Raw genomic sequence first — 26,851 nt, forward strand, 5'->3', positions numbered from 1 at the left:
TATTCGTACATAAGGAAGCAAATCCAAGAGTTCTGAGATAAGGAAAATATTGAAAGATAACAATCCAACAAGAGTTCTGTTAGGTAACTTTGTATTTGCCTAGTATTTCGCATCACTCGTTTTTTTGGGGAGAGGGCTTTGTACTAACCTCTGGTTCTTTCGCATTCTTCTCGGTGTCTGAAAGTGTGAGTTGAAGTTCATTAGAGTCAGTGCCTTTCTGGTTGATTCCCACCTTCTTCTCCATATCTTCCATCCTTTCCCGGAGAATCTTTACCTCCTTTACGCACTCACCATACGCATCAGTCATAACTTGCATCATTTTCTTAAACATTTATTCAATCTCTTCTCTCGTAATCCCATTCCCATCAGCAGCCTTTGTATGAGCTTTTATTGGAGCTCTAGTTTATTCGTTCACAACTTCAGACTGTAATGGAGGTTCTTGCTTTACATAGACGGGATTGGTCTATTTCTTAACACCTTGGAATGGCCAGCACTCACAGGTCTACTTCCATTTACCTTTAGCAGCAAACATGTACTTCACCAAGTTTTCAACCACCACATCACTCACATCATTGTCCCATTGAAGGAACATTTCATCTATCTCCTTCCGCTCATAGTTAACCATGCGAGTCTGCATTAAGTAAATTATCAGATAATGAAAGAGATCAAAGGGAAATAATCAGATATACCTGTGTGATGATAGCCTCTTTGACGAATTTTCGTTATTTATGTCCCTTGTAAGCCAGTAAAGGGGGACTCGGTTTGCTCCATATAGGTTTTCCATAGCTTGCAGCAAGATCAGGTAGAGCGTAGTAGACCGAGACATGAAGAACTTGAATAAACCCATCTATGGTTTAACAATTCCTTGTCAAATTTTTGGCCTTCACAGACGCGATCAGGGCTCACCAGTGTAGCAGACGAATTATTTTTTTCCTTCAATGAATCCTGTGTAGATGGCTAGGAATCCCAGCTGAATGCGGTCATCCCGAGACCACTCTCCACATCTCTGACATGCTTCTACTATTTTCTGAAAACTTGGACCAGCATCAATATCCACAGCCATCAACTCCCAGAAATGAGCCAACTCATATGTCACCTCTACAGTGGGATTTTCTAGGTTCTTAATATACTCGCAGTTTAGACCAGTGAGGTGCTCGAACTCAATTAGGGAAAACCTCGTCGGTTTAGTACCAATAAGACACCAGAGCTCATACTTCTTCTGGATATCCAGCTGGTAACAGAGCATATAATGAACTAGCCTTGACGACCATCCAAATTTCAACTCCCAAAACTTGATGAACACTCCCAACCTTGAATTCTTCAGGTCCTCCCATTCATCATCATGTAGAGCAGCCTTTACAGCAGAAAGCCAATGTGGGTCATCAGTATGATATCCAATGCTTTTTCCAGCAATGGGCTCTTCCCCTAAGGTGAACATCCTCTTCGGAAGTTCTGGTAAATCCATTTTACAGCCTGCAAAACAATGAGAAAACAACATCTCAAACACACAAAAAGAGAGCATAAACAAACTTACGGAAGACTTCAAGAAGACTTACGGAAGACTTACGAACGACTTCTTGAAGTCGTCTGTAAGTCTTCCGTAAGTCCTCCGTTAGTCTTCTTGAAGTCTTCTGTAAGTATTCTTGAAGTCTTCCGTTAGTCTCCGTGAAGACTTCGTGAAAGACTTCGCGAATACTTTGTCAAAGGTTCGCGACTAGTCAAATCTGAAAACATACCGTCAGAAAGCGGAGAAGTCGAGGCCCAAAGCAGAGAAGTTACGTTCGCTGACAGTATGGTTACAGATCTGCAAAAACTCGACAAGAAGGAAGAAGGTCACAACGGAGAAACGAAAGGTTTCAATAATGAAATGAAATAAAGAGGAAGAACTTACTAGCAGTGGAGTTGGAGTACAATAAAAACGGTTCGATCTGAAAAAAATTACAAGCGGTTTAATTTAATCGATGATAATATTTTGAAGACGAAGGCGAAGCAAGATTTACCAGAATAGGTTACAAGAGATGAAGAGGACGGAGAAATTAGACGGAAATAGTCTTTACAGTCGCCTCCAAAATCGCCCCAGAGAAACATCTAGGGTTTCCTCGTGTCTTTAACTTTTTTTTAGAAACACCATAAAGTGAAAAAAAATATATATTAATGTCCGTAAATTTTAGGCTTAGGTAAATAAAGTTTGGTTTATCTTTGGTTATATTACAACTTAAGGTGAAGTTAAGGTCCGGTTCGGTTTGGAAGGAAGTCTTCTCCCATGTAACCCATTCGTCCAAGACGACTTCTCAAGAAGTCTTCTAAAGGTCTTCTGACAGTCTTCCAGACCCTAAAATCCAATAACTATGCAAAAAACACTTTCTTAAACTTAAAAAGAAACTTAGAAAGTGTTTAGATCAAGTTATTAGATTGTCACATATATAATCGTCAATATATATATTATATTAATATATATATATATATATGATGATTTCAAAATCTAACCCTAAAAATACTAACAATACTACAACATATGTTACCATTCCCAAAGCAAAAGACTATCATTAGTCAATCTACATTTACTTATATATGATTAAATTAATTCAAATTCAGTTGAACTAGATTTCCATCTTTTATAAATGTTTACTAATACAAGATTTTAATTTTTTCCCTTTGAAAATATTTTTTATAAAAGTTATTAAACTATTTTTAAATTCTAATCCATAGACGACTTACGAAAGACTACTAGATGACTTACTGTAGAGTCCTAAATGACGTACGAATGACTTTTGATCTAGTCGGGAAACCTAAAAAATTTGGTGCGAACCTTAAAATTTAGGCGGAATGTGTCAGAAGACTTCTTTATAAGTGTGCGAACCCTAAAATTCAGACCCTAAAATCGATTAACTATGCAAAAAAAAAACACTTTCTTAAACTTAAATGAAACTTAGAAAAGTGTTTAACGAGTTATTAATTAGTTACTAAACATATATGGGTCAATTTGAAAAAAAATAATAATAAAGGTAAGATTTCAGAATCTAACCCCTAAAGATACATACAATACTATAACTATGTTACCAAACCCTAAACCAATTACTCATGAACCAATATACATTCACTGATCTATGTCGAAAACAATTAATTTCAGATAAATTAAATTTACATCAGTTAAAAATGTTTATTATAACATGATTTCAATTTTTTACCCATCAAAATATTTTATAATATTATGAAATTATTTTTAAGATCTACTGAACGAGAAGATTTCAAAAGAAGTCTTCTTGAGAATACTTCTTTTGAAATCTTTTCTAACGCAGAGTTATAATGATAAAACTGGACACATGTTTTTGTTTGTTCATAAAGAGGTGTAGGAACCGAAATTCACACTGTCGATTTTAGTTAAGTTTAAACGTAGGAAAACTAAGTTGACCTAGTTTTCCCCGAGGATCCCGGCTATCTGCTGGGCCACGCACGACAAAGTTAACACGAGTATAGTTTGGGAATAAATGCGTAAAATAAAGAGAGCAAAAGAAAGAATCTTATTTCCGAATTTGCGGAGAGCGTTTGAACAACAGGTCGAGATCTCGGCCGCAAGAGCTGTCGATCGTCGCTAGTCTCAAAACTTAGATCTAACCTAGTTGAGTCGCAGCTCGCTAAAAAGGAAATAAAAAGCCTAAGTTCTAAGTTGCTCTAGAGTGGTTTCTTTCTTCTGATTTCGGATCCCCCTTCCTCTGCTCCTAGCCTTGCTTATATACTCCCATATGACGGTCTATTCTTGATGGGCTGAGTCTGTCGCGAGCTGGGCTTTTTCCATTTTCGTCGGCCTTCGTGTTTATCGGGAAAGTTGACATTTATCCTTTCGGAAGTTTAACATTTATCTTGTTATGTGAAGATAATTGTAAACCGTCGTATCTATCTTTTAGAAAATCGTAAATGGGCCGTCCGATCGGTTTGGTCCCTTTCGGGCCGTCTTCCGAACTTCCGTTGTTTTCTACGATTTCTTTGAAAGAATGCTCCTACTGGGGCGAATGGTGTTTTAAGATAACCATCACCGTTTTATACGAAGTCTTTCTGTCCGTTGACGTCTTACGGGTTCTCTGAAATCTCGAAGCAAGAAAAAAGTTTTGTTTGCGGGATCTCGGAAAGTCGCAAAACAGGATTTCTGGCGACCCGGGAGCCTAGAACTTACGCACGAAGACTAGCCGCCCGACGACCCGAGCCAGCACGGGGCTAGCCGCCCGGCGACCACGGCCAGCACGGGCGCTAGCCGCCGGCGGCCACGGCCAGCACGGGGACTAGCCGCCCGGCGGCCACGGCCAGCACGGGGGCTAGCCGCCCGGCGGCCACGGCCGCGACCGGTGTCAGCTGCTCGGTTCCTTCGGCTTGTTTTTGCGTTCTTTTTAGTTTTCCGTAGGTTTTTCCTCGTGTAGAAAACGTTTCTAGCCGTTGATTTCGAGATGATTAATCTCGAACTTAATACTTTTCCAAGGTTTCTCGATTACCAATTAGTCTCTCGAGGTTGCTCTAACATCTTTCATGTTCTTCCGAGACTTTCGGACATCGATTTCGTCTTGACCGATTTTGACCCCAACAAGAGGCCATCATAATTTCACTAGGCTTTTATGTTACTTTTGCATTTGATTGAATTTGGGATACACTTTTGTGTGTTTAAATCAAAATTTTGAGTATATTTTGCAAATCCCCCTTTAATTTATCTCATTTAATTTGTTTTAAAAAGTTCAAGTTTAGTTTTGTCTATATTATGATTATAGTTTTGTTATGAGAAAAGAGAAATATAGAGAGAAGTTTTTTGATTCATTTATTAGGGAAATAATTATTTTTCTTATCAAATGAGAAAAATATGAGAGAAAAGAATAGGTTCCACAGTTAATCAAATACTAAATATTAGTTATGTAGACAATTTTAATCAATTATTATTGAACTTTGCCAAAAATGAGAACCCTAAACCGACATTGGGCGATCACAGAGAGATTAACGAGATCCATGGTCTTCCCTTAAGCTTGTCGTCCATTAACATCTGCTTAAGCCGGAGATACCTCTACGGCTTCGTGCTTCCGCTTATGCGATTATGGCGATCCGGCGATCCTTTGATCGTCTTGGCTCGTTTTGTCTCGCCTCCCCTCGCCGATCAGTCTCGTCTCGCATCACCTCGCCGATCAGTCTCGTCTCGTTGTCTCATCGTCTCATCGGCTCGTCTTCTCTCTCGTCTCGGTGATCTGTTGCATTCTCTGTTTCTGAGAGTTTATACCACGATCCTTTGATCGTGATCGTATCGTGAATCTGTTTCAGTCCCGTATACGACAACAACATCCGGACAGTATCACCGTTATATCATTGAAGCACGACATGAAAAATCAATCGCCATATAGAGGAAACGTAAAGGCCACGTCTTTACTATTGTGTCACCAATGGGATCATCCGGGAGACAACGATCGGCTCATATGGCCGATATTAAGGGTAAGGGCATCATGTACAAGGATGATGATGCGCCCATTAAACTGACTGATGAAGATAACTCTCATGTTATCCAGGAGCACCGTATGTCTCTGATCGGAAAGGTCTTGGTTCCCAAAAAACAAAACGTCGAAAGGCTTATACAAACAATGCCGAGCCAATGGGGAATGCAGGACCGCTGTGGGCCCAAATATGGCCCGCTAGCTGATGGTAAAACTAAAACAAGTATTGGGCCGAGTCAAAGCCCAACACGTTTCGGAGACCTAAACAGAGGTCTAATGCGGAGTCGGAGGCTGGAAGCTAAGGGTAATCTTCGAAGAGGTCGCGATGAAGAGGAAGCTCACATCGTAACAGAAGGAGCGCAGGACCTGGTCAAAGGGGAGCTGTTACAAATCCCTCAAATCACGGAGGGGATCTCGGGAACCAGTTTGCTACGATCAAGCGGGACCTGAGGCTATTTAAAGAGAAAGGAACCCAAGAAAGAGGGGATCGAACCTTTATTCATTTTTCACGATTATTCATATCAATTCTAAGGCATTTTTGCAATCTTTGTAATCGTCAAGAGAAACATCTTTGTAAACATATTCTTTACCCAAAATCATCAATAAAATCATTCATTCATCTTTTAAGTTCTTACGGGATTCAGCCCACGATTATCTTTCCCTAATCCTTTCCTAAACTATAACCTGACCTAAAATCAGGAGGTGAGTTTAATCCCTCACAATTGGCGCCGTCTGTGGGGAAGAAACAATCGAATCCCTTACTCTAACTTAAGGATGAATCCTACCGATCAGACAACAAATCCGTCTGATCTTAACCTCCCGATTCAGAGCGATGGCTCACCGAACGACGGAGGCTCTACCCTTGTAACCTCGGAGCCTCGACGTGGCGACCACCGATCCGGACAGCAGCTTCCGATTAACGCTCGAACGAGCCAGACTATAACCGGAGCTACTAACCAGAAATCGTCAAGTGGAACCGCCCCCGGGCTTCCAATCACCGAGAATCCTCAGCACCAAGCCGCTCCGAATCAAACGGAGGCTCAGCTTTCTGAGATTCGTCAGATGATGATGCAACTAGTAGACAAAGCTCAGGAAAGTGAGCGTACGATGCATCAGCTAGCTGTTCGACAGCAACGATTCGAAGAGATAACAAGATCTCTAGACACAACAACCCAGCCACCTCGACGTCAAACTCCGGGGGTCACTTTCCGAGATCGATTGACTGATCCCTCATTCCCCCGGAGACATTTAGATTTTTCCCCTGATAGCACTGCTCCCGCAGGACAGGGATCGGCTTTCCAGACACCATCATTGGGACAGCTCCTGTGTTTAACCCACCTATCACCAGTGCTATGGGAAGCAACGTGGCAACAACCAGTTCCGAATCCGGTCAGGTCGCTGATCGGAGCTCTCGTCTACCTCCTCCGCCGACTGAATTTAGATCAGGGGCAGGAGTATCCCTCCCATCCGAAGGTAGGACAGCAGCTCCGGTTTATCAAACCAGAGGCTCAACCCCAAATGGGGACGGGTATCAACGGATAGATTCCGATAACCCAAGAGCTGGTGAGCGATTTAGCCCACCAACTGCATGGGAGGATGAGCCCACACGATTCCGTCAGGAACCCGCCCGTCGGGTACCTAATAACGACCCAAATGTCCTACCTATGGAAGGACCTGAAGCTATCCGTAGGTATATGGAACGAACTCATGCAGCTCTCCAAAAATTGGGAGCTCAAGTCCATAAAGCTACGAGCTCAGCTCCCGAAATCGATAGTTTGATCGAAGAGAAACACGTGGAACTCCATTTACTAACAGAATTGCCAGCTCCTACATAAGGGATACCCAAAAAATCAGAATTCCCGAGTATGACGGGACTTCTGACCCAAAGGCCTATTTGAGAGCTTTCCGACTGGCAATCGTTAAAGCCCATTTTACACAGGAAGAATGCGAAGCAGGTTACTGCAGGACATTCGCCGAAAATTTGGTCGGAACAGCCCTTGAGTGGTTCTCTGGTCTCGAACCAGCCTCGATAGATAGTTTCGATCAGTTAACTAACGCCTTCATGAAGCAGTACTCGACCCATATCCTGAAACAAGCTTCTGAAGCCGACCTTTGGAAGGTCAGACAAGGAATGGGGGACTCACTACGAGTCTACATCGAGAAATTCAGGGCAATAAGAACTAAGCTCTCGAATCCTAACGACCTAGTCGCCATCGAGGCTCTTAGGAGAGGTCTGTTCTATAAATCGAAATTTTGGTCAGAGCTAACACTCAATACTCCTCCAACTATCGATGATGCTCTTCATAAAGCCACCAGATACATTACTTTGGAGGAGGAAACAGCCGCATTGGATAAACTCCACAAGAAGCCCCAGAATCACTCGAAAGGTGAATCCTCTGAGGCAAAGGGACCTCACAAAAGGGGGAACCCCCGAAACAACCAAACTCAGGGAGAACATTCCTACGCAATCGAGGAAGACAAGGAAGAGAAACCTGTCGCCGCAGCGAACAAAACTCCCTGGTCAAAAGGCTTTGATAAAAACAAACATTGCTCTTATCATGATCGAGAAGGGCACTCAACTGAGGAATGTTGGGACCTCCAACGACAACTGGCAGCTAAATTCGCAGCTGGAGAAATAAAGTGCGTGGACCTTAAAAAGCCACCACCTTATCAGAAAAGAGGTTCCAGAGACACCTCCCCAAAGCGCGAGAGGTCACCCGAGAAGGAGACCGATTCGCCACCTCCAGCTCCCAAGAAAAGAGTCGACATGATTCTTGGGAAATTCCCCCAAGGAAAAAGTTTACAAGTCGAAGCTCTCTTGAGCAAACCGTCCCCTCAATCGAGCCCCGACTCGAGGGTGGACTGTATCCTTGGAGGATCAGACATATGTCAAGACTCCGTCAATTCCATTAAGAATCACGTACGGAAGGCCGTGTCTAACACTGGACCTAAGCCTCCTAACCCCGAGTCAAATACTAAGATTTCTTTCTGGGAAAGCGAGACCTCAAACCTCGACAGACCTCACGATGATGCGTTGATTGTCACCCTGAACATCGCATGATACGAGGTCCCTAAACTCATGATAGACACAGGAAGCTCTGTCGACCTTATTTTCTATAACACCCTAAAAGGGATGGAAATAGACGACTACGAAATTATTGGCCAAAAAGCTAACCTCGTAGGCTTCTCCGGAGAAACACTACCTCATTGGGGACTATCAAGCTCCCAGTTATAGCTGGCGGAATAATGAAAATGACCAACTTAGTAGTCATCGACAGACCTTCCCCGTTCCATGCGATCCTGGGAAGACCCTGGATTCACAAAATGAAGGCAGTAGCCTCGACGTATCATCAATGCGTAAAATTCCCAACACCCGAAGGGGTAGCTACCGTACACGGTAGCCAGAAGATATCCAGGATCTGCTATTTGGGAGGATTCGAAATCCTCAAAAAATCCCCCCAATAGCAATTACAGATCCAGGAGGGTCGCGAAATGCAACAAAATATTCGAGGTCCCCCAAGAACCTCACCGAAAAAGTTTGCATCGACGACTCAGATCCTGAAAGACAGGTGAGCATCGGATCCGAGCTACCTCCCGAGACAAAAAAGGAGCTCATTGATTTCTTGAAAAGCAATGTCAAAACCTTCGCATGGTCCACCAGCGACATGAAAGGCATAGATCCGAACGTCACCACCCATAAGCTGAAAGTAGACCCTACTTTCAAACCGATCAAACAAAAGCGTCGCAAGCTAGGCCTCGAAAAGGCTCAAGCTAGGCCTCGAAAAGGCTCAAGCTGTTAACGACGAAGTTGACCGACTTACGAAAGCTGGGTCCATTCGAGAGGTACACTACCCCGATTGGTTAGCTAACCCAGTAGTGGTAAAGAAGAAAAACGGGAAATGGAGAATCTGTGTAGACTTCACAGACCTGAACAAAGCTTGTCCTAAAGACAGCTTCCCGTTACCTCACATCGACCGCCTGGTTGAAGCAACAGCTGGCCATCGACTCCTATCCTTCATGGATGCCTTCTCAGGATACAACCAAATCATGATGGATCCTGAAGACCAGGAGAAAACTGCATTCATAACCGAACGAGGAACCTATTGTTACAAGGTTATGCCATTCGGATTAAAAAACGCAGGAGCTACCTATCAGAGGCTAGTAAATAAGATGTTTGCTGGACAACTTGGAAAAACCATGGAGGTCTATATTGACGATATGCTAGTCAAATCCTCAGCTGGAGAAGACCATATCTACCACTTAAGGGAATGCTTCGATATCCTTAACAAGTACGATATGAAGCTCAATCCCACTAAATGTACTTTCGGGGTACCCTCAGGCGAGTTCCTAGGCTATCTCGTAACCGAAAGAGGCATTGAAGCCAACCCGCAGCAGATAGCAACCTTCCTAGAAATGCCGTCACCTAAGACAACCAGAGAGGTACAGAGATTGACCGGACGAATCGCAGCGTTAAATCGATTCATATCCAAGTCCACCGATAAGTGCCTCCCATTCTACAAACTTCTAAGAAATAATAAGAAGTTCCTATGGGACGAGAAATGTGAGGAAGCCTTCAAACAATTGAAAGCGTACCTCTCCGAACCTCCGATCCTATCCAAACCTGTAGTAGGAGAGCCACTATACCTGTACCTCGCTGTATCGACTGCTGCAGTTAGCGGCGTGCTGGTACGAGAGGAACAAAACGAACAAAGACCTGTCTATTACACCAGTAAGAGTTTGATAGACGCCGAAACAAGGTACCCTGCAATGGAAAAATTAGCTCTGGCAGTTGTGACAGCTGCCAGAAAATTGCGACCTTACTTCCAATCGCACTCAATCGTCGTAATGACCTCACAACCATTACGAATGATATTGCACAGCCCTAGCCAGTCAGGGCGATTGGCCAAATGGGCCATAGAGCTCAGTGAATATGATATTGAGTATAGACCTCGAGCAGCAGCGAAAGCTCAGGTCCTTGCCGACTTTATCATTGAACTAGCATCCGAGCAATTAGACTCCGAAATAGAATCTCCGAAGTGGAGCCTGTATGTCGACGGAGCCTCGTCAAAACAAGGCTCCGGTGTCGGTCTAAGGCTAACTTCTTCAGCAGGAGAAACCATTGAGCAGTCATATAGGCTCGGATTCAGCGCCTCAAACAACGAAGCTGAATATGAAGCACTAATCGCAGGGTTGAAACTCGCCCTAAGCCTCGGAATTCGAGAGCTAAACGCTTATAGTGATTCACAGCTAGTAGCTAGCCAGTTTCACGGAGAATATGAAACGAAGGACGAAAGAATGGGGGCATATCTCGAAGTCGTCCAGAACCTCACTAGGCAGTTCGACAAATTCGAGCTAACAAGAATCCCACGAGGAGAGAACTCCTCAGCAGATGCGTTGGCTGCTTTAGCCTCCACGTCAGACCCCCTCGTAAAACGGATCATACCCGTAGAAGGAATCGAAAAACCAAGCATCGACATAGCTACTAAAGCTGAGATAGACGGCAAGCTAACAGAGCAACCCGAAGGTACCTGCCCTGAAACGGTAGCTACCCAAGTTCTCACAACATTTTGGTTCCCAAAAACCAGAATACGTAGCTCTAAAAAGCATACCTCCGGGAACACAATCCAAAACACGGAAGGTATTCCTCGAAATTCAGGCTCCTTGGAGCCTGATCTCACGAATACCCCCGGGGGCACCAACTCGGACCCACTCGTCTGCAGAATTAAAACCAGAAGCCGTTCAGCCCTCCAAAATTCATCTGGGGGCACCATCCAGACCCCGGACAATAATGAAGGAATTGGAGGTATTCCTCGGAATTCAGACTCCCTGGAGCCCAATCCTACAAATACCTCCGGGGGCACCACGACACCAGGTCCCGAACAGGAACCTCCTTCGTCTCTTCATAAAAAAGTTGTAGGGAGAGAGGATTGGAGAATTCCAATCACGCAATACATCCTGGAAGGAAAGACCCCACCCAATAAATGGGAGGCTCGGAAGCTCAAAGCATTAAGCGCGAGATACTGCGTAATCGAGTCTGTCCTCCACAAACGAAGCGTTTCCGGACCTTACCTAAAATGCGTCCATGGCCTCGTTGCTATGAGACTCATGAAGGAAATGCACGACGGCTCCTGCGGGAACCACTCTGGAGGAAGAGCTCTAGCCATCAGAATCAAAAGACAAGGATATTTCTGGCCTACCATTATTGCAGACTGTGAGGCCTATTCCTCTTCATGCGACAAGTGCCAGAGGCATGCACCGATTATACGCCAACCTGCGGAAAAGTTGTCCAACATATCCGCCCCTTACCCATTTATGAGATGGTCCATGGACATCGTAGGACCACTAGTAGCGTCAGGAAGTGGAAAGAAGAAGCTACGCTTCCTCTTAGTCCTAACAGACTACTTCACGAAATGGATAGAGGCTGAAGCTTTCCAGCAGGTAACCAGAGTCGAGGTCGAACGATTTGTGTGGAAAGAAATCGTGTGTAGACACGGCGTCCCATATGAAATCGTAACTGACAATGGAGGACAGTTCATATCCCACGACTTCAAAATATTTTGTGACAAGTGAAATATTCGCCTGACCTTCTCAACACCTCGACGACCTCAAGGAAACGGCCAGGCGGAGGCTGCTAATAAATCAGTATTAGCAAACCTCAAGAAACGCCTCGGAACCCAGAAGGAACTCTGGTCAGAAAAATTACTTGAAGTACTTTGGGCATGTCGAACCACCCCACGAAAGGCTACAGAAGAAACCCCTTTCTCCTTAGCCTACGGGATGGAAGCTGTCGTCCCAGCCGAAACCATTGCTGGTAGCCTCCGCCGGGAACTCTGTACATCCGATCCCGCAGCTAATGATCAGCTCCTAACAGACAGCCTCGATCTAATCGAGGAAAGACGGGACCGAGCTCTGATTCGCATTCAGAACTATCAGCAAGCAATGGCACGACAGTACAATTCCAAAGTCAGGCCCCGACAGTTCGCTGTAGGTGACCTAGTACTTAGGAAAGTTTTCGAAGGAACCAAGGAACCAGATGCTGGAAAGTTAGGAACCAACTGGGAGGGTCCTTATCAGATCATCCATGTGGTACGACCTGGCGTTTACAAGCTCCGAAAGGTGCGAACCGGGGTACCTGAAATCAGATCGTGGAACGCCACGAATCTTAAGAGATATTATCATTAGGTACCTAAAACTCCTGAACTACGTTAGGCTTGATCCATTGACTGGGTACGTAGGCAACTCCGTCATGAGTGCAGCCCCAACCTCATTTCAACACTTTGTTCACCACAACCAAAGGGGGCATATGTCTGATTAAAATCACATAGCTCAAGCAGCAAGTCTATGATCATTATAATACAGCAATTGTATGATTACTATGATACCATGTATCTAATTACCAATAAAGCAATTATTCTCGATGTCTCAATTCTTTAACGACACAGGTCCCTGCAAACACGGACCTAGGATCCTAAAAACCCTTAGGATCAGCTCAGGTCGCTATGAACCTGGACCTAAGGTCTTCAAATCCTTAATAATCTTGAAGGTCTTGAAATCCTTCAAACAAAGTCAAAACTTGATAAACTAACCTAAGGTCTTAAAAATCCTTAGGAACCACTAAAGGTCTTAAAATCCTTCAAACAACGTCAGGTCCCAACAAATCCAAACCTAAAGACTTTAAATCCTTATCAAATCTCAAAGGTCTTAAAATCCTTATCAAGTCTCAAAGGTCTTGAAATCCTTAAATACAAAGGTCTTAAAATCCTTATCAAACCTCGAAAGGTCTTAAAATCCTAAGCAAGTCCAATGGGTCTTAAAATCCCGTGAACAAATTCAGGTTCCCAAGAACCCCCACCTAAGGTGTCTAAGTTAAACTTAGGTTCCTAAAAACCCTAAGCTAATCTCGATACTTCAGGAACCCCTCTTAAGGGGCCAAAAACGATCCAAGTCTCCGAGACTTACCATGAAATCAGAGACCTAATTCGGAGGATTCACTAAACCTCTTAATTAGTAACCAAAGCATTCCCTATCAAAATTCTTAACCAGATTTGACTAAGTCAAATCGAAAGACTTGGAATAAAACTAAAAACCAAGTTTCGATAGATAAGAGGTTTAAAGGCCTCCTCAGGCCGACGAAGGTTCAAAAAACATCTTAACGAAAACAAAGGTTTAAAGGCCTCCTCAGGCCATAAGTCTTAAAAACAAAAGAGACAGAAGCCCATTGGGCAGAAATTTTGAAACATAAAGAGCATCGACTCTTAACCTTCCTCGGATCTAGGATCAGCTTCATCATCCTTGTTCTTCTCGATAGGACCACCCTCCTTTAGGGTCGTCTCAACTGGGACTAGATCAGGAGACATCGAACCCAAGTTAGAACCGTATTCTCCAGAAAACGCCGGATTAAACATATTAATCTCAAAAGTACCTGAGCTCTCGGAGAATTGTGGAATGGGGAGCTTGCTGACTGAGAAATCAGAAACTTGAGCTTTCTCGTACGCAGCAGCAGCCTCCGGGACCAAAACCATCAAACGGTGATACTCCTCTTCAGCATTCTCAATCTCCTTAGACAACAAATCCTTCAGAAGTTCGGTGTTCGCCTGAAGCTCCTGAGCATAGATCAGGGCATCAGTCTCATCCTTCTTCTTGACAAACTTCTCCTTCACAGAGGTCAGGATCTTGTTGTAGGCATCGGCTACCTCCTTCTTACCTTTCCTAACAGCAAGCTTAACTTCAGCTTCTTTGTTCCTTTGACTAACCTGGAATTAGGCGATCATCTCTTGAACCTGACGCTCAGCTATCTTGCGAGCAGCATCTAACTCATTGATCTTCCTGTTCTTCACCCGAATATCGATAGCCTGACTTTCGAGTTTCCCCTGCTGAGTGTCAGCCTTTAAGCCGAGCCTCCCGACTTCAGCTTCAAGCTCAGAAACTCGAGCACAAGCTAGGTCGAGCTCCACCTTAGTAGTCTTGAATAACTCAGTAGCCTGAGCTAAATCCCCAGCACTGGGAGCACCATTCACGGTCTGCTCGAACCTCAGCTGAGCTCTGTTGATGGCTCCAGCTAACTAAAAAAAAAAAAAAAACTAAAATTCAGAAAATATCAACTCAGAGGCAAACCAAAAAGAAAAACAAGAGTACATACCTGACCCATGTGGTGAGCTATCTCAACGTATTCTTCCTTGTTGGTTAGACCATTGATTGAAGGCATGGAACATCCGACCATCTTCATATGCCTCATGATGGTTGCCAAACCCCAAGGGTCATCTAAGATCGATCCTGATTTAGAATGGGTAAAGTTCCAGCCGACGGTCCCTCCCCGCGAAGACGAGGAGGCAGACCTGGCGGGCCTATCTCCCAAATCAGTCCGAGACCTCTTGTTTCTCGGAGGTTCGACCTCAGAGGGATCTCCAGCAGCTTGAGGGTTAACATTAACCGGCAGGATCTCGAGACGAGGAACAACATCTTGAGCTCTGGTTTCGACTGGGATGACATCCCTAACAGGAACAGAGGATCCATCGTCAAGGACCTCCTTCAGCGAGCTAAGGAAGGCTCCTCCTTGGGTCTTGTCGCTGCCTCGCGAAGCACTGGCAGCTGCAGCAGGTTTGCTCCTGGAACGGAAAGAAGGCCTCATCTTGGGAGCTTGAGTCTTTTCAGTTTCGGAAGTACTAGCTCCAGTCGAAAGATCTACCACGAAAGGACATTCAGAAACTAAACAAAGGAAAGCTTTTTAGCTATCTCTAAAAGCAAATCTAGAAATAAAAAAAAAGATAAGCGAAATCCGAAAAATACCTTCTAAATCTTCAGATGGAATTGGGTCAGGGAACCTGGCGTTATATTGCTCCGGGAACCTAGCAGATCCAATGCGAGAAATGGTAAAAGACGCCCAAGTATTGGGACTTTGATATAGCTTCCGAAAAAGAGCTCTAGACAGCTTATCAGTAAGCTTCTGCACAAGAAACCAAGAGTTCAGCAAACAACAATAATCCGATATAAGCAAAGCACGTTCCTAAAACTCCTAACCAGTTATATCGGACCAAGTAATCGAGAGAGCACGACCCACAGGAACTGTTGAGGGGTCGATCTTGACGTAGAAATATTTCTTCCTCCATTCATCATCACTACCGGAGGACTTAAAAAGACCGAGCCTAGGACGACAAGGAAGGTAGTAGGTACCGCTGCCACCATCCTTACTAGAGCTCTCCTTGATCGTATAAAGACTCATCAACTCGGTTAGCCCAACAGCGACCCCTTCTTCCTTGGCCCTGGTGATGAAACCATTTATCACCCGGATAACAGAGGGACAGAGCTGAGAGAGGGCCAGCTGGTAATGGTCAAGAAGATCTAACAAAAGGTCTGGGAGCGGAAACCGGAGGTGGCATTTAGAGATATATTTCTCATGAATGAAAAACCAACCCTCCGGGGCGGTTTCAGGGGTTTCGTCGGACGAACAAACCCTGGCCAACTCCTTTTGACCGTAAGCTTGAACCATGAGGTTAACAACCTCTTGGATCTTCAATGAAGAAGGCGAGTGAGGTCCCACAGAGGCACTCCCACCAGAAGCATCCTTCTTCTTCACCCGCTTGGAGACCCTTCCTGCAATTGAGTCTTTGGCTTCTTTCTTGTCTCTTTTCATTTTCTCACCGATCTCCTGTTTAACTTTCATTAAACGTTTGCCGGAGGTAGAAATTCCGGTCTCGCCGGAACCTTCTTTCGGAGGATCCATTAAAGAGAGAGGTAAGGAGAATCGAAAGGGAAAAGGTGGAACAAGCTAACTAGATCTCTTAGGAACTAAGAAATCTAAGAACTTCGCAAAGGATCAATGGTGAATCGAAGGATGAAAGTAAAAAAAAAATGCAGTAAAATAAAGGAGTGGAGGAGGAGTTACCTTGAAAACCGAGTGGAGGCGTGGAGAATATGGACAGCGGCAGTTAATGCTAGCTACTTTATATCTTGTCAAGTCTTGATAATCGGAGCGAATATTTCAAAAAACCTCTTTCATCCGAGCCGTTGATTTCATCAAAAGAAATCTAAACCGATAATTCAAGCGAATCATATCTTCGTTGAATATAGATAGTAATCATTATCTCAACAGAAAAGATTGAGGTCCATCGGCTAGGTTAAGCTCCCGAGTAAGAAGTCTTATCTCGAAAGCTGGGGGCAACTGTTGGGCCCAAATATGGCCCGCTAGCTGATGGTAAAACTAAAACAAGTATTGGGCCGAGTCAAAGCCCAACACGTTTCGGAGACCTAAACAGAGGTCTAATGCGGAGCCGGAGACTGGAAGCAAAGGGCAATATTCGAAGAGGTCGCGATGAAGAGGAAGCTCACATCGTAACAGAAGGAGTGCAGGACCTGGTCAAAGGGGAGCTGTTACAAATCCCTCAAATCACGGAGGGGATCTCGGGAACCAGTTGGCTACGATCAAGCGGGACCTGAGGCTATTTAAAGAGAAAGGAACTCAAGAAAGAGGGGATCGAACCTTTATTCATTTTTCACGATTATTCATATCAATTCTAAGGCATTTTTGCTATCTTTGTAATCGTCAAGAGAAACATCTTTGTAAACATATTCTTTACCCAAAATCATCAATAAAATCATTCATTCATCTTTTAAGTTCTTACTGGATTCAGCCCACGATTATCTTTCCCTAATCCTTTCCTAAACTATAACCTGACCTAAAATCAGGAGGTGAGTTTAATCCCTCACAACCGCATCACAGCTAATGACTTGGGGAATGGGAAGTTCCTCTTCAATTTTACTTGCGAAGATGATCTCAATTATGTTCTGGAGCAGGGGCCTTTTCACTACAACTTCTGTATGTTTGTGCTAATCCGTCGGGAGCCCATTGTTCACGATGACTATCCTTGGATCATTCCCTTTTGGGTCCGTCTCATAGGGATTCCTCTACACCTTTGGACAATGAAAAACTTGAAGACGATAGGATCAAGGCTTGGTCGTGTTGATGAGGATAAGATTGAGGTTTCGGAGGGACGTATGCTCATTGAGATAGACTCCCGGAAACCTTTAAAATTCAAACGACAAGTTGAAGCCCCTGAGGGAGGAGAGGTAACTATGGAGATCAAATATGAGATGTTGTTTAAACATTGTTCGACTTGCAGAATGATGACACCCGAGAAAGGCCATTGCCTTTTGGATGGAGTTCGCAGTCAACAACAAGATTCACGTGGAGGAGTCTTTGCTCGGGTCCAACTACCTGAACAGCCTGTGCATCAGATGGAGCAGGACAGTGTGCGTAATACATCACAGGGTTCTCAACGGTCAGTGCAGGAAAGTGAACGATATACTGAGTTGAGAAATACTAATGTTCGGCCATATGCTGAATATAATTCGTCACGACAACATGCTGATACGAGGAATAGATACGACGTTTCTGGCCATGAAGTATCACGTTACAGAGGGAGCAATGCACCCCGGTTCAACTCGCACAAGGACAGAATTATCAGAGGCCGAGATGATAGGTTTGGGGGAGCACGCCGCACTGCTGCACCATATGCGAGGTCTAACCGTATATGGCATGAGAAGTCATGACACCAAGTGGTGGAGAAAGCCGACTCAGGTCACGACAATCAGCGGGTTGTTCCATATGAACGGCCACTGAAAATGATAGACCAACCTATGACTGATATTGATCATGATCAGCACACAGCAGAGAAGGAAGATGGGAGTCGGAAGAAGACGACCCGACTGGCTAGTACTATTGTTACATCATCTCGCGTATCAAATGCACAAGAGGAGAATGTCACTATACGATCAAAAGATGCAAATCGGTTTCTCTCCTTTTGACCATCGACTCTCAATGTCCAAGAAAATGGCTTCGAAAATGACCAGATAATAGGAGCACTAACTGATATGGAGTTAAATGAGCAACAAGATGGTGGCATGGATGAGATGAATGTGCAGGAAGATGATCTACTAGGAGAGGACTTAATGGAAATGGAAACAGGGCCGGCTCCTATGGCCAGTTCAATAAGTAAGGAGACTGTAAAGGAAAAGGCTAAATCAAGGATTGGGAGTATCCCTAAAGGAATGCAAACAAAGAAAACGGAGTTCCTCCGTAGAGGCTCCCCTCGCCCACACTCACGATCGGCTAGGTCTCTGGGCCCTTTGAGAGGAGCAAGGCCAAGGTCGCACAGTCACGTTGTGCGAGTGAACAACAAGAGTACGCAGAAAGGTGATGGTTTGATGAGTTCCAAAAACTCATCCCACCGTTATCCATGAAGACACTCAGTTGGAACTGTCGAGGGATTGGGAACGACCTCACAGTTCGACGCCTTACGGAGATGTGTCAGAAGCATCACCCAGGACTTGTGTTCCTTTTTGAGACGAAGAACATGAGGATGCTGTTGCAAAACATTCAGGCCGACTTAGGATTTGATCATTTGTTTACTGTTGAGCCACTTGGACTAAGCAGAGGTTTAACTTTATTTTTTATGGAGGAATTTCAAGTTAATGTTTTATATTCAAATAACAGAATGATAGACATTGAGGCTGTCATTGATGGAATAAAAGTATTCATGACGTTTGTTTATGGAGACCCTGTACTAGAACGAAGAGAACAGGTTTGGGAACGTCTTACGCGTTTCCCTACAACAAGAACTGGACCCTGGTTCATGATAGGTGATTTTAATGAGATAATAACTGACCATAATGAGAAAACAGGAGGTAGACGACGACCTGATAGCTCGTTCCTACCTTTTAGGCAGATGCTAAGCGATTGTGGTATGTTAGAATTTCCTTTTATTGGAGATATGTTATCATGGGTGGGCAAGAGACCAAGGGGATCAACAGTTAGGTGCAGACTGGATAGAGCTGTTGAAAATGAGGACTAGCATTACAAATTTCCACACTCTGCTGTTAAATATATGAAGTTATGGGGATCTGATCATCGTCTGATCCTTGCAGATATTCTCACAAAGCCAATAAGGAAGTCGAAGAAATTTAAGTTTGATAAAAGATGGCTGGACAACGAGGAACTGAGACAGGTGATACTAGAAGGATGGAAGTCCCCAGATATTCCCCCAGATGCAAGTATTATGGAGCACATTGCGAGTTGCCGCAAGGAACTAGGGGAATGGCGAAGACAGCATAATCTAAACTCAGCAAAACAGGTGGAGGAGCTAAAAGAGAAAGTCGAGAGTTTATATTCGAATGATGATGCTACTACCGAGGAAATAGCTGAAGCACTAAAGGAACTATCAGATGCTTTTAAGGCAGAAGAGATGTTCTGGAAGCAAAAAAACAGAATATTTTGGCTCAGAGAAGGGGACAGAAATACAAAGTTTTCCATGCATTGACGAAGCAAAGGAGAGCAAGGAATAAAATCACTCAACTTCTAGATGAAGATGGTAATGTCGTGGAGGATGAGGAAGGATTATTAGCCATTGCTACTAGCTATTTCAAGCAAATTTTTGAGTCATCTAACCCAGAGGATATAGAGGAAGCACTTTCAGAAGTATCCACAACTATTACTGGGTCGATCAATGATGACCTGACAGCCCCAGTTACTGAGTGGGAAGTTAAGTTGGCCCTTTTCGCTATGCATCCATAGAAAGCTCCTGGACCTGATGGAATGACTGCCTTGTTCTATCAAAAGTTCTGGGATATTGTAAAGGAAGATTTAACCCATATGGTTAATCAATTCCTTCTACATGGAGAGATGGCAAATGGTTTGAATGATACAAATATTTGTCTTATCCCGAAGACGACCAGACCCAACGAAATGACACAATTTCGGCCTATCAGCTTGTGCAACGTCAGTTATAAGATAATATCTAAGGTCCTATGCCAGAGATTAAAGAAGGTCTTACCTGATAGAATCTCAGAAACCTAGTCAGCCTTTGTTGCTGGAAGACAGATATCAGACAATGTTATGATTGCACAAGAAATGTTCCATGCCATGAGAACCAAACCGAGTGGAAGAAACAAGAGAATGGCTATTAAGACTGACATGAGTAAAGCATATGATAGGTTGGTGATATTCGTGTTCACGCACACCAATTAACCTAATGTGCACACTACCACAATCGAATGGTATGTCGATGTAGCACTTTAGGATCGAATCCACAGAGACCAACTCTTACACTTTATTTCTATTGGATCAAAATCAAGCTAAGACAAATATGGGGTTTTGATTTAAGTAGTGACGTGCAAGTAAAGTAAATGATTGCAAACAGTAAATTCAAATTAAAGAGAAGCCAGTCTAGGGTTACTTCATCGGGTGCTAAAACTTGTGAGCTAAACAATTATTCAAGTGCTAATAAGAACAGTCTAGAACTCGGATCACTCAAGTAGACCAGTCCACTGTCGTAGTACTGCTCCCTATGCTGATCGATGTCACCGTCTAACTGTCGTTGAGGTGAGAAGCGATCGCAAGCAATAGAGATCAGGTCCGATAGGTTCACAAAACACCCTAATATCTACTTTCGCTGATTAGGGATGCAATGCTCATTCAAAACAGATCTAGCAACCTATTACACGGTTAATGAACAGGTTAAACCTATGATCTAACATTAAGCGGCCAGTTTAATGCAAGCAATAAGAACAGTTATGAATGAAGACAATCAATGAATTCACTTATCTATGTTTAGCTCACGATATCAGCACCCTAGAACCCTAGACAAGCTAGCCGACTACTCAGCCATGACATAAGAAAAGACAAGCATCAATACTGAATAATATTGCATAAAATAACAGAAACAAAGAAAGGGTTCATGATGATCTTCTCTAAAATGAGAGAGAGAGAGATCCTTCTCCCTTTACAAGGTATGAAATCACAAAGCAAGTCTCCAATGGTTTCTTCTATGAAAAGAAGCGTAGCATGATAATGAGAAAACAGAAAATATGATATATCAAAGCCACAGGCAGCTGGGAGAAAAAAAGAGGATAATTAGGGCAAATCCCGAAATAATAGTGGTTTCCATAAAAATCTTTGCCGCTGGAACAATCACTCGGGTTGTTCCGCTCGATCAGGAACAATCATCAGACTGTTCTGCGTGAAAATCACCAAACTGCACTGTTTTCTGCCTCTTTTGTTCCAGCAGGTCCATCTCCCATCCAGTGCAACTCCAGACCTGTAATGACTCGAAAAGGACTAGAAAGACTCAATAAAGACTTGAAAACCAATTAGAAAACATATATACAATGATGTATAAAACACCATATATCAGTTGGAGTGGTCATTCATTGAAGCAGTTATGCGTAAGATGGGATTTTGTGAATTTGGATCACATGGATAATGACATCAGTCAAATACAAGGTACCCATGAATGGGCAACCAAGAGGAAATATAGTCCCGGAAAGAGGTTTGCGTCAAGGAGATTTTTTGTCTCCTTTCATCTTTATTCTATGCACGGAAGCGCTCGTTAGCCTTCTTAATCATGCAGAGAATCAAGGGAAGATAACGCGTATGCGTGTCACACTTGCATGCCCCTCCGTATCTCACCTTCTCTTTGCTGATGATAGCATTTTCTTCTGTAAGGCGGAGCCCCGTGAATGTGAAGAAGTGATGAAAGTGGTCAGGAAATATGGAAAAGCTTCCGGACAATGTATCAATTTCGATAAATCTTCCTTACTCTTTGGTAAGAGGATTGTAGCGAATATTAGACAACAGATTAAAGATACCCTAGGGATCCAGAATGAAGGCGGAATGGGAACATATCTTGGAATCCCAGAAGACATCAGTGGTTCTAAATGTATTCTTTTTGCATTCCTCAAGGAAAAACTGATGCATAGAGTTAATGGATGGACGAGAAGATGGTTATCCAAAGGAGGGAAAGAGGTTTTGATAAAATCTATACTTCTAGCACTCTCGACATACGTAATGTCTACCTTCTTACTCCCATTGGAGATTTGTGAAAACCTCGCAAGTGCCATCGCACAATTCTGGTGGAGCTCGAATCCACCAAAAAGAGGAATTCATTGGGCTAAATGGGATAAGATGTGCCTACCAAGGGAAGAGGGCGGCATTGGTTTCCGTATGATCCACGAATTAAATCTGGCACTATTAGCAAAACAACTTTGGCGATTAGTTCAGTTCCCTTACTCTCTGGTAGCTCGGGTATTGAAAGGAAGATATTATAGAATGAGTTCGCCATTGCGATTGCATTCCTAAGTACCCCATCGTATGTCTGGACCAGTATATCAGCAGCAAGGAGTCTACTACTATTGGGTATTAGACAAAAAAATCATTCTGGCTATGAAGTCAGAGCTTGGGAGGATCCATGGATTCCTGCTACACCGGCTAGGCCGGCTAGACCAGTTGCACCGGTCATGAATCCAAACTTGACAGTGAGTGATTTTATTAATAGCGATACAAAGGAGTGGGATATTGAAATGTTAGAACACTATGTTGCATCAGAGGACATTCCTCTAATCAGAAGTTTGGCCATAAGCTCAACTCACCATAGAGATTCCTTCTGCTAGAACTACACAAAGAATGGGCAGTACACAGTCAAATCGGGATATTGGGTAGCTAGCAACCTACTGAGGAGGAAGGAGGAAACGGAAAACATGGAGCCGAGTATAACAAAACTCCAAACTTTTGTCTGGAAAGTCAAAGCACCGAAGAAGATATGCCATCTTATGTGGCAACTGATTTCTGGACAAGTTGTTGTTACAAGAAATTTAATGCGGTGGAATCTGAGATGTGATAATTACTATCCAAGATGCGGAGAGCCGGAAGAGAGTGTTACTCATGCCATTTTTGAATGTCATCCCGCCTTGCAAGTATGGTCCTTAGCGTCGACACCATCAGCCCCTGATATTTTCCCTTTACCTAGTATCTATGCCAATATGGATTATCTATTCTGGAGGAAGAATGATATTGATCGGCCAGAGCTGGACAGAGACCCATATCCTTGGATAATTTGGTACATCTGAAAGACCAGAAATGATAAATTATTTAGAGGAATAGACAGAGATCCTTTGGAACTGGTTAGGTATGCAGAGAGTGAATGTCAGGCTTGGTTCAATGCAAATGAGATGTTACCAAACAATCTGGAGGAGGTGTGAAATGAAGAACCCCAAGCCATATGCTTGGATGAGATATGTATGGTGGATGGATCATGGACTTCCATAGATCAGTTTAGCGGTTGTGGATGGGTTTGGAAAGATAGTCAAGGACAAATACAGCTGATGGGAATGAGGAACTTAAGCCGGCGAGAGTCAGCCTTACACTCAGAGGTGGAAGCATTGCGGTGGGCGATGGAAAGTATGCTATTACACTCTTCATGTCAGAGCTTTGGAACAGATTGTATGGATCTACTGGCGATGATAAGGGACCCCAAGCTTGGCCTAACTTTGCAACGGAACTGGAGACCATAAAGACGTTGCAACTATGCTTCCCAGAGTTCAAGATCATACACATCCCAAGATCACAAAATGGAATTGCTGATTCGCTTGCTAAGTCTGCTAGATCTTTTCGTAGGAAATTTTGTTACATTGGTTGTTCTATTCCGGTCTGGTTATCCAGACCACCTCAAGTTCTTTGAGTAATAGATGAGCCGTTTGATGAAAAAAAATCAATTATTATTGATTAGAATAAATGCAGCGACGAGGGGAGATAGAAAGTTTTGGGGTTCGTTTATTATTTGATTTTCATTAACGATTGGTCAATCTAATCTATTAAAACAGAAGTACATTTAGTACTTAACCCTAACTTTTTTTCAATATTTACAAAGGATTGCCGCTGGATTTAAATGGGTTTTTGGTTCCTTTATTAGAGGTATTTGGTTAATTTAATTACAGTCCATAATAAGATCCTACTTAGCTAAGACACGTCTGGATTTTTTTAATAGTAATTGATTTTATTTTCCAAATATAAAGGGCCAATATAACTAACCAATACAGAAAATAAATTTTGTTATCATTTGAAAATAAATGAACATTAACTATCTTACCAAAACATTCCTAAAAGGTCGACAATCACTTATTAAGATAAATATTATTTTATTAGTGTATTCTGTAGGATTTATTTAAAATAGAATACTACATTGTACTTATTCTCTAGGTTTGAATCCCACATATATGTCACATAGCCTAGATGACTTATGTAAATGATAATCTTCTATAACCAAACAAAATATTTCTTAATTATTATCCAATCAATTAAAAATTATATCTAAAATAACACCATCTAATTAATATTCTCCAACAATTGTTTCTAAAAAAATTTTTAAACTTATTTAAAAGTAGCTACCATGTTCCACTTCTCTTGCGATGTAAACAAATAATAAGATTGATTATCATCATATATATACTTGCGATTTTATTTATTTAAAAATGGAATATTACCTTCTACTTAATCTTTGGATCAACAATATCATTTTTTAAAACTTAGATTCTACTTTCATTTATATATAATTTTTCATCCGTTTCTTTCCTGCCTATCCTCAAATCATTAAAATACTTACAAAAGCCAAAAGTATATGTTCTTAAAGATGCCATCAATTTAAAAATGTATATAATTTTTAATGAATAAAATAAATATAAAATCATTTTAATTTTTAATAACTAAAATATTAAAATGTTTATCACTCTTATCAAAACAATAATCCTTTTATACTATATACTCCATCTTTACATAGAAGTTGATGTTCTAGCATCTTCACACATATTAAAAAGTATTTTATATATAACATTTAAGGCAATATGAGACAATATTTATTTGTTTAAGACAATAATTAAATTAGTTTGATCAAATCCACTATAAATTATTGTGTTCAAAATACATATTAAACAAATATTTAATATTGGTAAATTTTAAAACATATATTAAATCATCATATTAAGAAATATAAACAATATAAAAGATAAATAAAACACCCGTGTGTCCGCACGGATTAAAATCTAGTTTGTTTATTAAAGAAGAAAATTTGACGTTTTAATTATAAAGTTTCGATTATTTTTATGGTCAATGATTGATGAGGAAACGACTTTCGATGGTCAATCATTAATGATGAAACCCTAGTTAGTCAATAAGGATTTTAATATTTTCGTCTACTTGCGATGGATTATTACTTTGCTTATTGGTTATTAATAATCTGACCCTAGTTAGTCAATGATTGATGGACGGTCGAGAGATTGGTTTGAGGGACGACGAATATGAACAAATTAAAAAAAAATATAAATACGACCTTGACAGAGACTATGTACAAAATTTGTAAGCCGGCTCATTCTTATTAAAAAAGATAGACTTTGATAACGGGGATGCGCGTTATCTGCGCGTATCCATCGGTATCCCATCTATTATTTACTAATGATAGCTTTTTTTTTGTAAGACGAAGTTCCGTGAATGTGAAGAAGTAATGAAAATAATCAGGATCTATGGTAAAACATTAGGACAATGTATTAACTTTGATAAATCCTCCTTACTCTTTGGTAAGAGGATTAACGCAACCACAAAGCAAGAAATCAAAGATGTATTTGGAATACAAAATGATGGAGGGATGTGGACTTACTTGGGTATTCCAGAAGATATTGGTGGTTCAAAATGCAAGCTCTTTGCCTTCCTAAAGGATAAACTAATGCACAGAGTGAATGGCTGGATAGGTCGCTGGCTCTCGAAAGAAAGAAAGGAGGTATCGATTAAGTCCATTTTGCTTGCTCTCCCGACGTATGTTATGTCTATTTTTCTGCTCCCATTGGAGATATGTGAAAACCTTGCCAGCGCTATTGCCCAATTCTGGTGGAGCTCAAATCCTCCAAAAAGAGGAATACACTGGTCGAAATGGGAAAAAGTCTGTCTACCGAGAGAAGAAGGAGGGATTGAATTTCGTACGATCCATGAGTTCAACCTGGCATTATTGGCAAAACAATTATGGAGGTTAGCACAAAACCCAGATTCGCTGGTCGCCCACGTCTTAAGAGGAAGATATTACAGACTAAGCTCGCCTTTACGAGTAAATTCTGTAAACAGTCCTTCTTATGTTTGGACTAGTATTTCCGCTGCGAGGGAGCTTTTGTTATTGGGGATAATGAAGAAAATACACTCTGGTTATGAGGTTAAGGTGTGGGAGGATCCCTGGATTCCATTGAATCCTGCTAGGCCAGCTATACCTATAGCGCCAGTTATGCATCCAAATATGAGAGTGTGTGATCTTATTAATCAGGAGTTGAAGGAATGGGATGTTAATCTACTGGAACAATATGTCAGCCCTGATGACATACCCCTTATAAGGAGTTTAGCCATAAGCACAACTCATATGCCTGACACATTTTGCTGGAACTTCACAAGACATGGACAATATACGGTTAAGTCTGGATATTGGGTTGCTCAAAACCTTTTGAAGGATGCAGACGAAAAGCAAGTGTTAGAACCAAGTATTACAAAACTCCAAGCCTTTGCTTGGAAGATAAAGGCGCCAAAGAAAATTTGT

General features: G+C 42.3%; 1 protein-coding gene across 1 annotated transcript; it reads right to left on the reverse strand.

The window, feature by feature from the left end:
* Positions 1 to 13,714: 13,714 nt before the first annotated feature.
* LOC108824791 (uncharacterized protein At3g60930, chloroplastic-like) lies at positions 13,715 to 16,179 on the reverse strand. The gene is made up of 5 exons (XM_056987168.1): positions 15,517 to 16,179; positions 15,246 to 15,402; positions 14,599 to 15,140; positions 14,297 to 14,521; positions 13,715 to 14,212 (listed from the first exon to the last, which is right to left on the reverse strand). The coding sequence occupies exons 1-5, from the start codon at positions 16,177 to 16,179 to the stop codon at positions 13,715 to 13,717; spliced, it is 2,085 nt and encodes a 694-aa protein (XP_056843148.1).
* Positions 16,180 to 26,851: the final 10,672 nt, after the last annotated feature.

Source organism: Raphanus sativus, chromosome 6 (genome assembly GCF_000801105.2).
Source record: "Raphanus sativus cultivar WK10039 chromosome 6, ASM80110v3, whole genome shotgun sequence".
Lineage (NCBI taxonomy): Eukaryota > Viridiplantae > Streptophyta > Magnoliopsida > Brassicales > Brassicaceae > Raphanus > Raphanus sativus.

What these genes read in the sequence shown, in the direction of transcription:
- LOC108824791 (XM_056987168.1), bottom strand. Translation starts at nt 16,179, where the DNA reads ATGGATCCTCCGAAAGAAGGTTCCGGCGAGACCGGAATTTCTACCTCC. An exon ending in TCCATCTGAAGATTTAGAAG is followed by an intron (nt 15,141 to 15,245) that starts GTATTTTTCGGA and finishes CTTTCGTGGTAG; the next exon opens with ATCTTTCGACTGGAGCTAGT. An exon ending in TAGCTCACCACATGGGTCAG is followed by an intron (nt 14,522 to 14,598) that starts GTATGTACTCTT and finishes TTTTTTTTTTAG; the next exon opens with TTAGCTGGAGCCATCAACAG.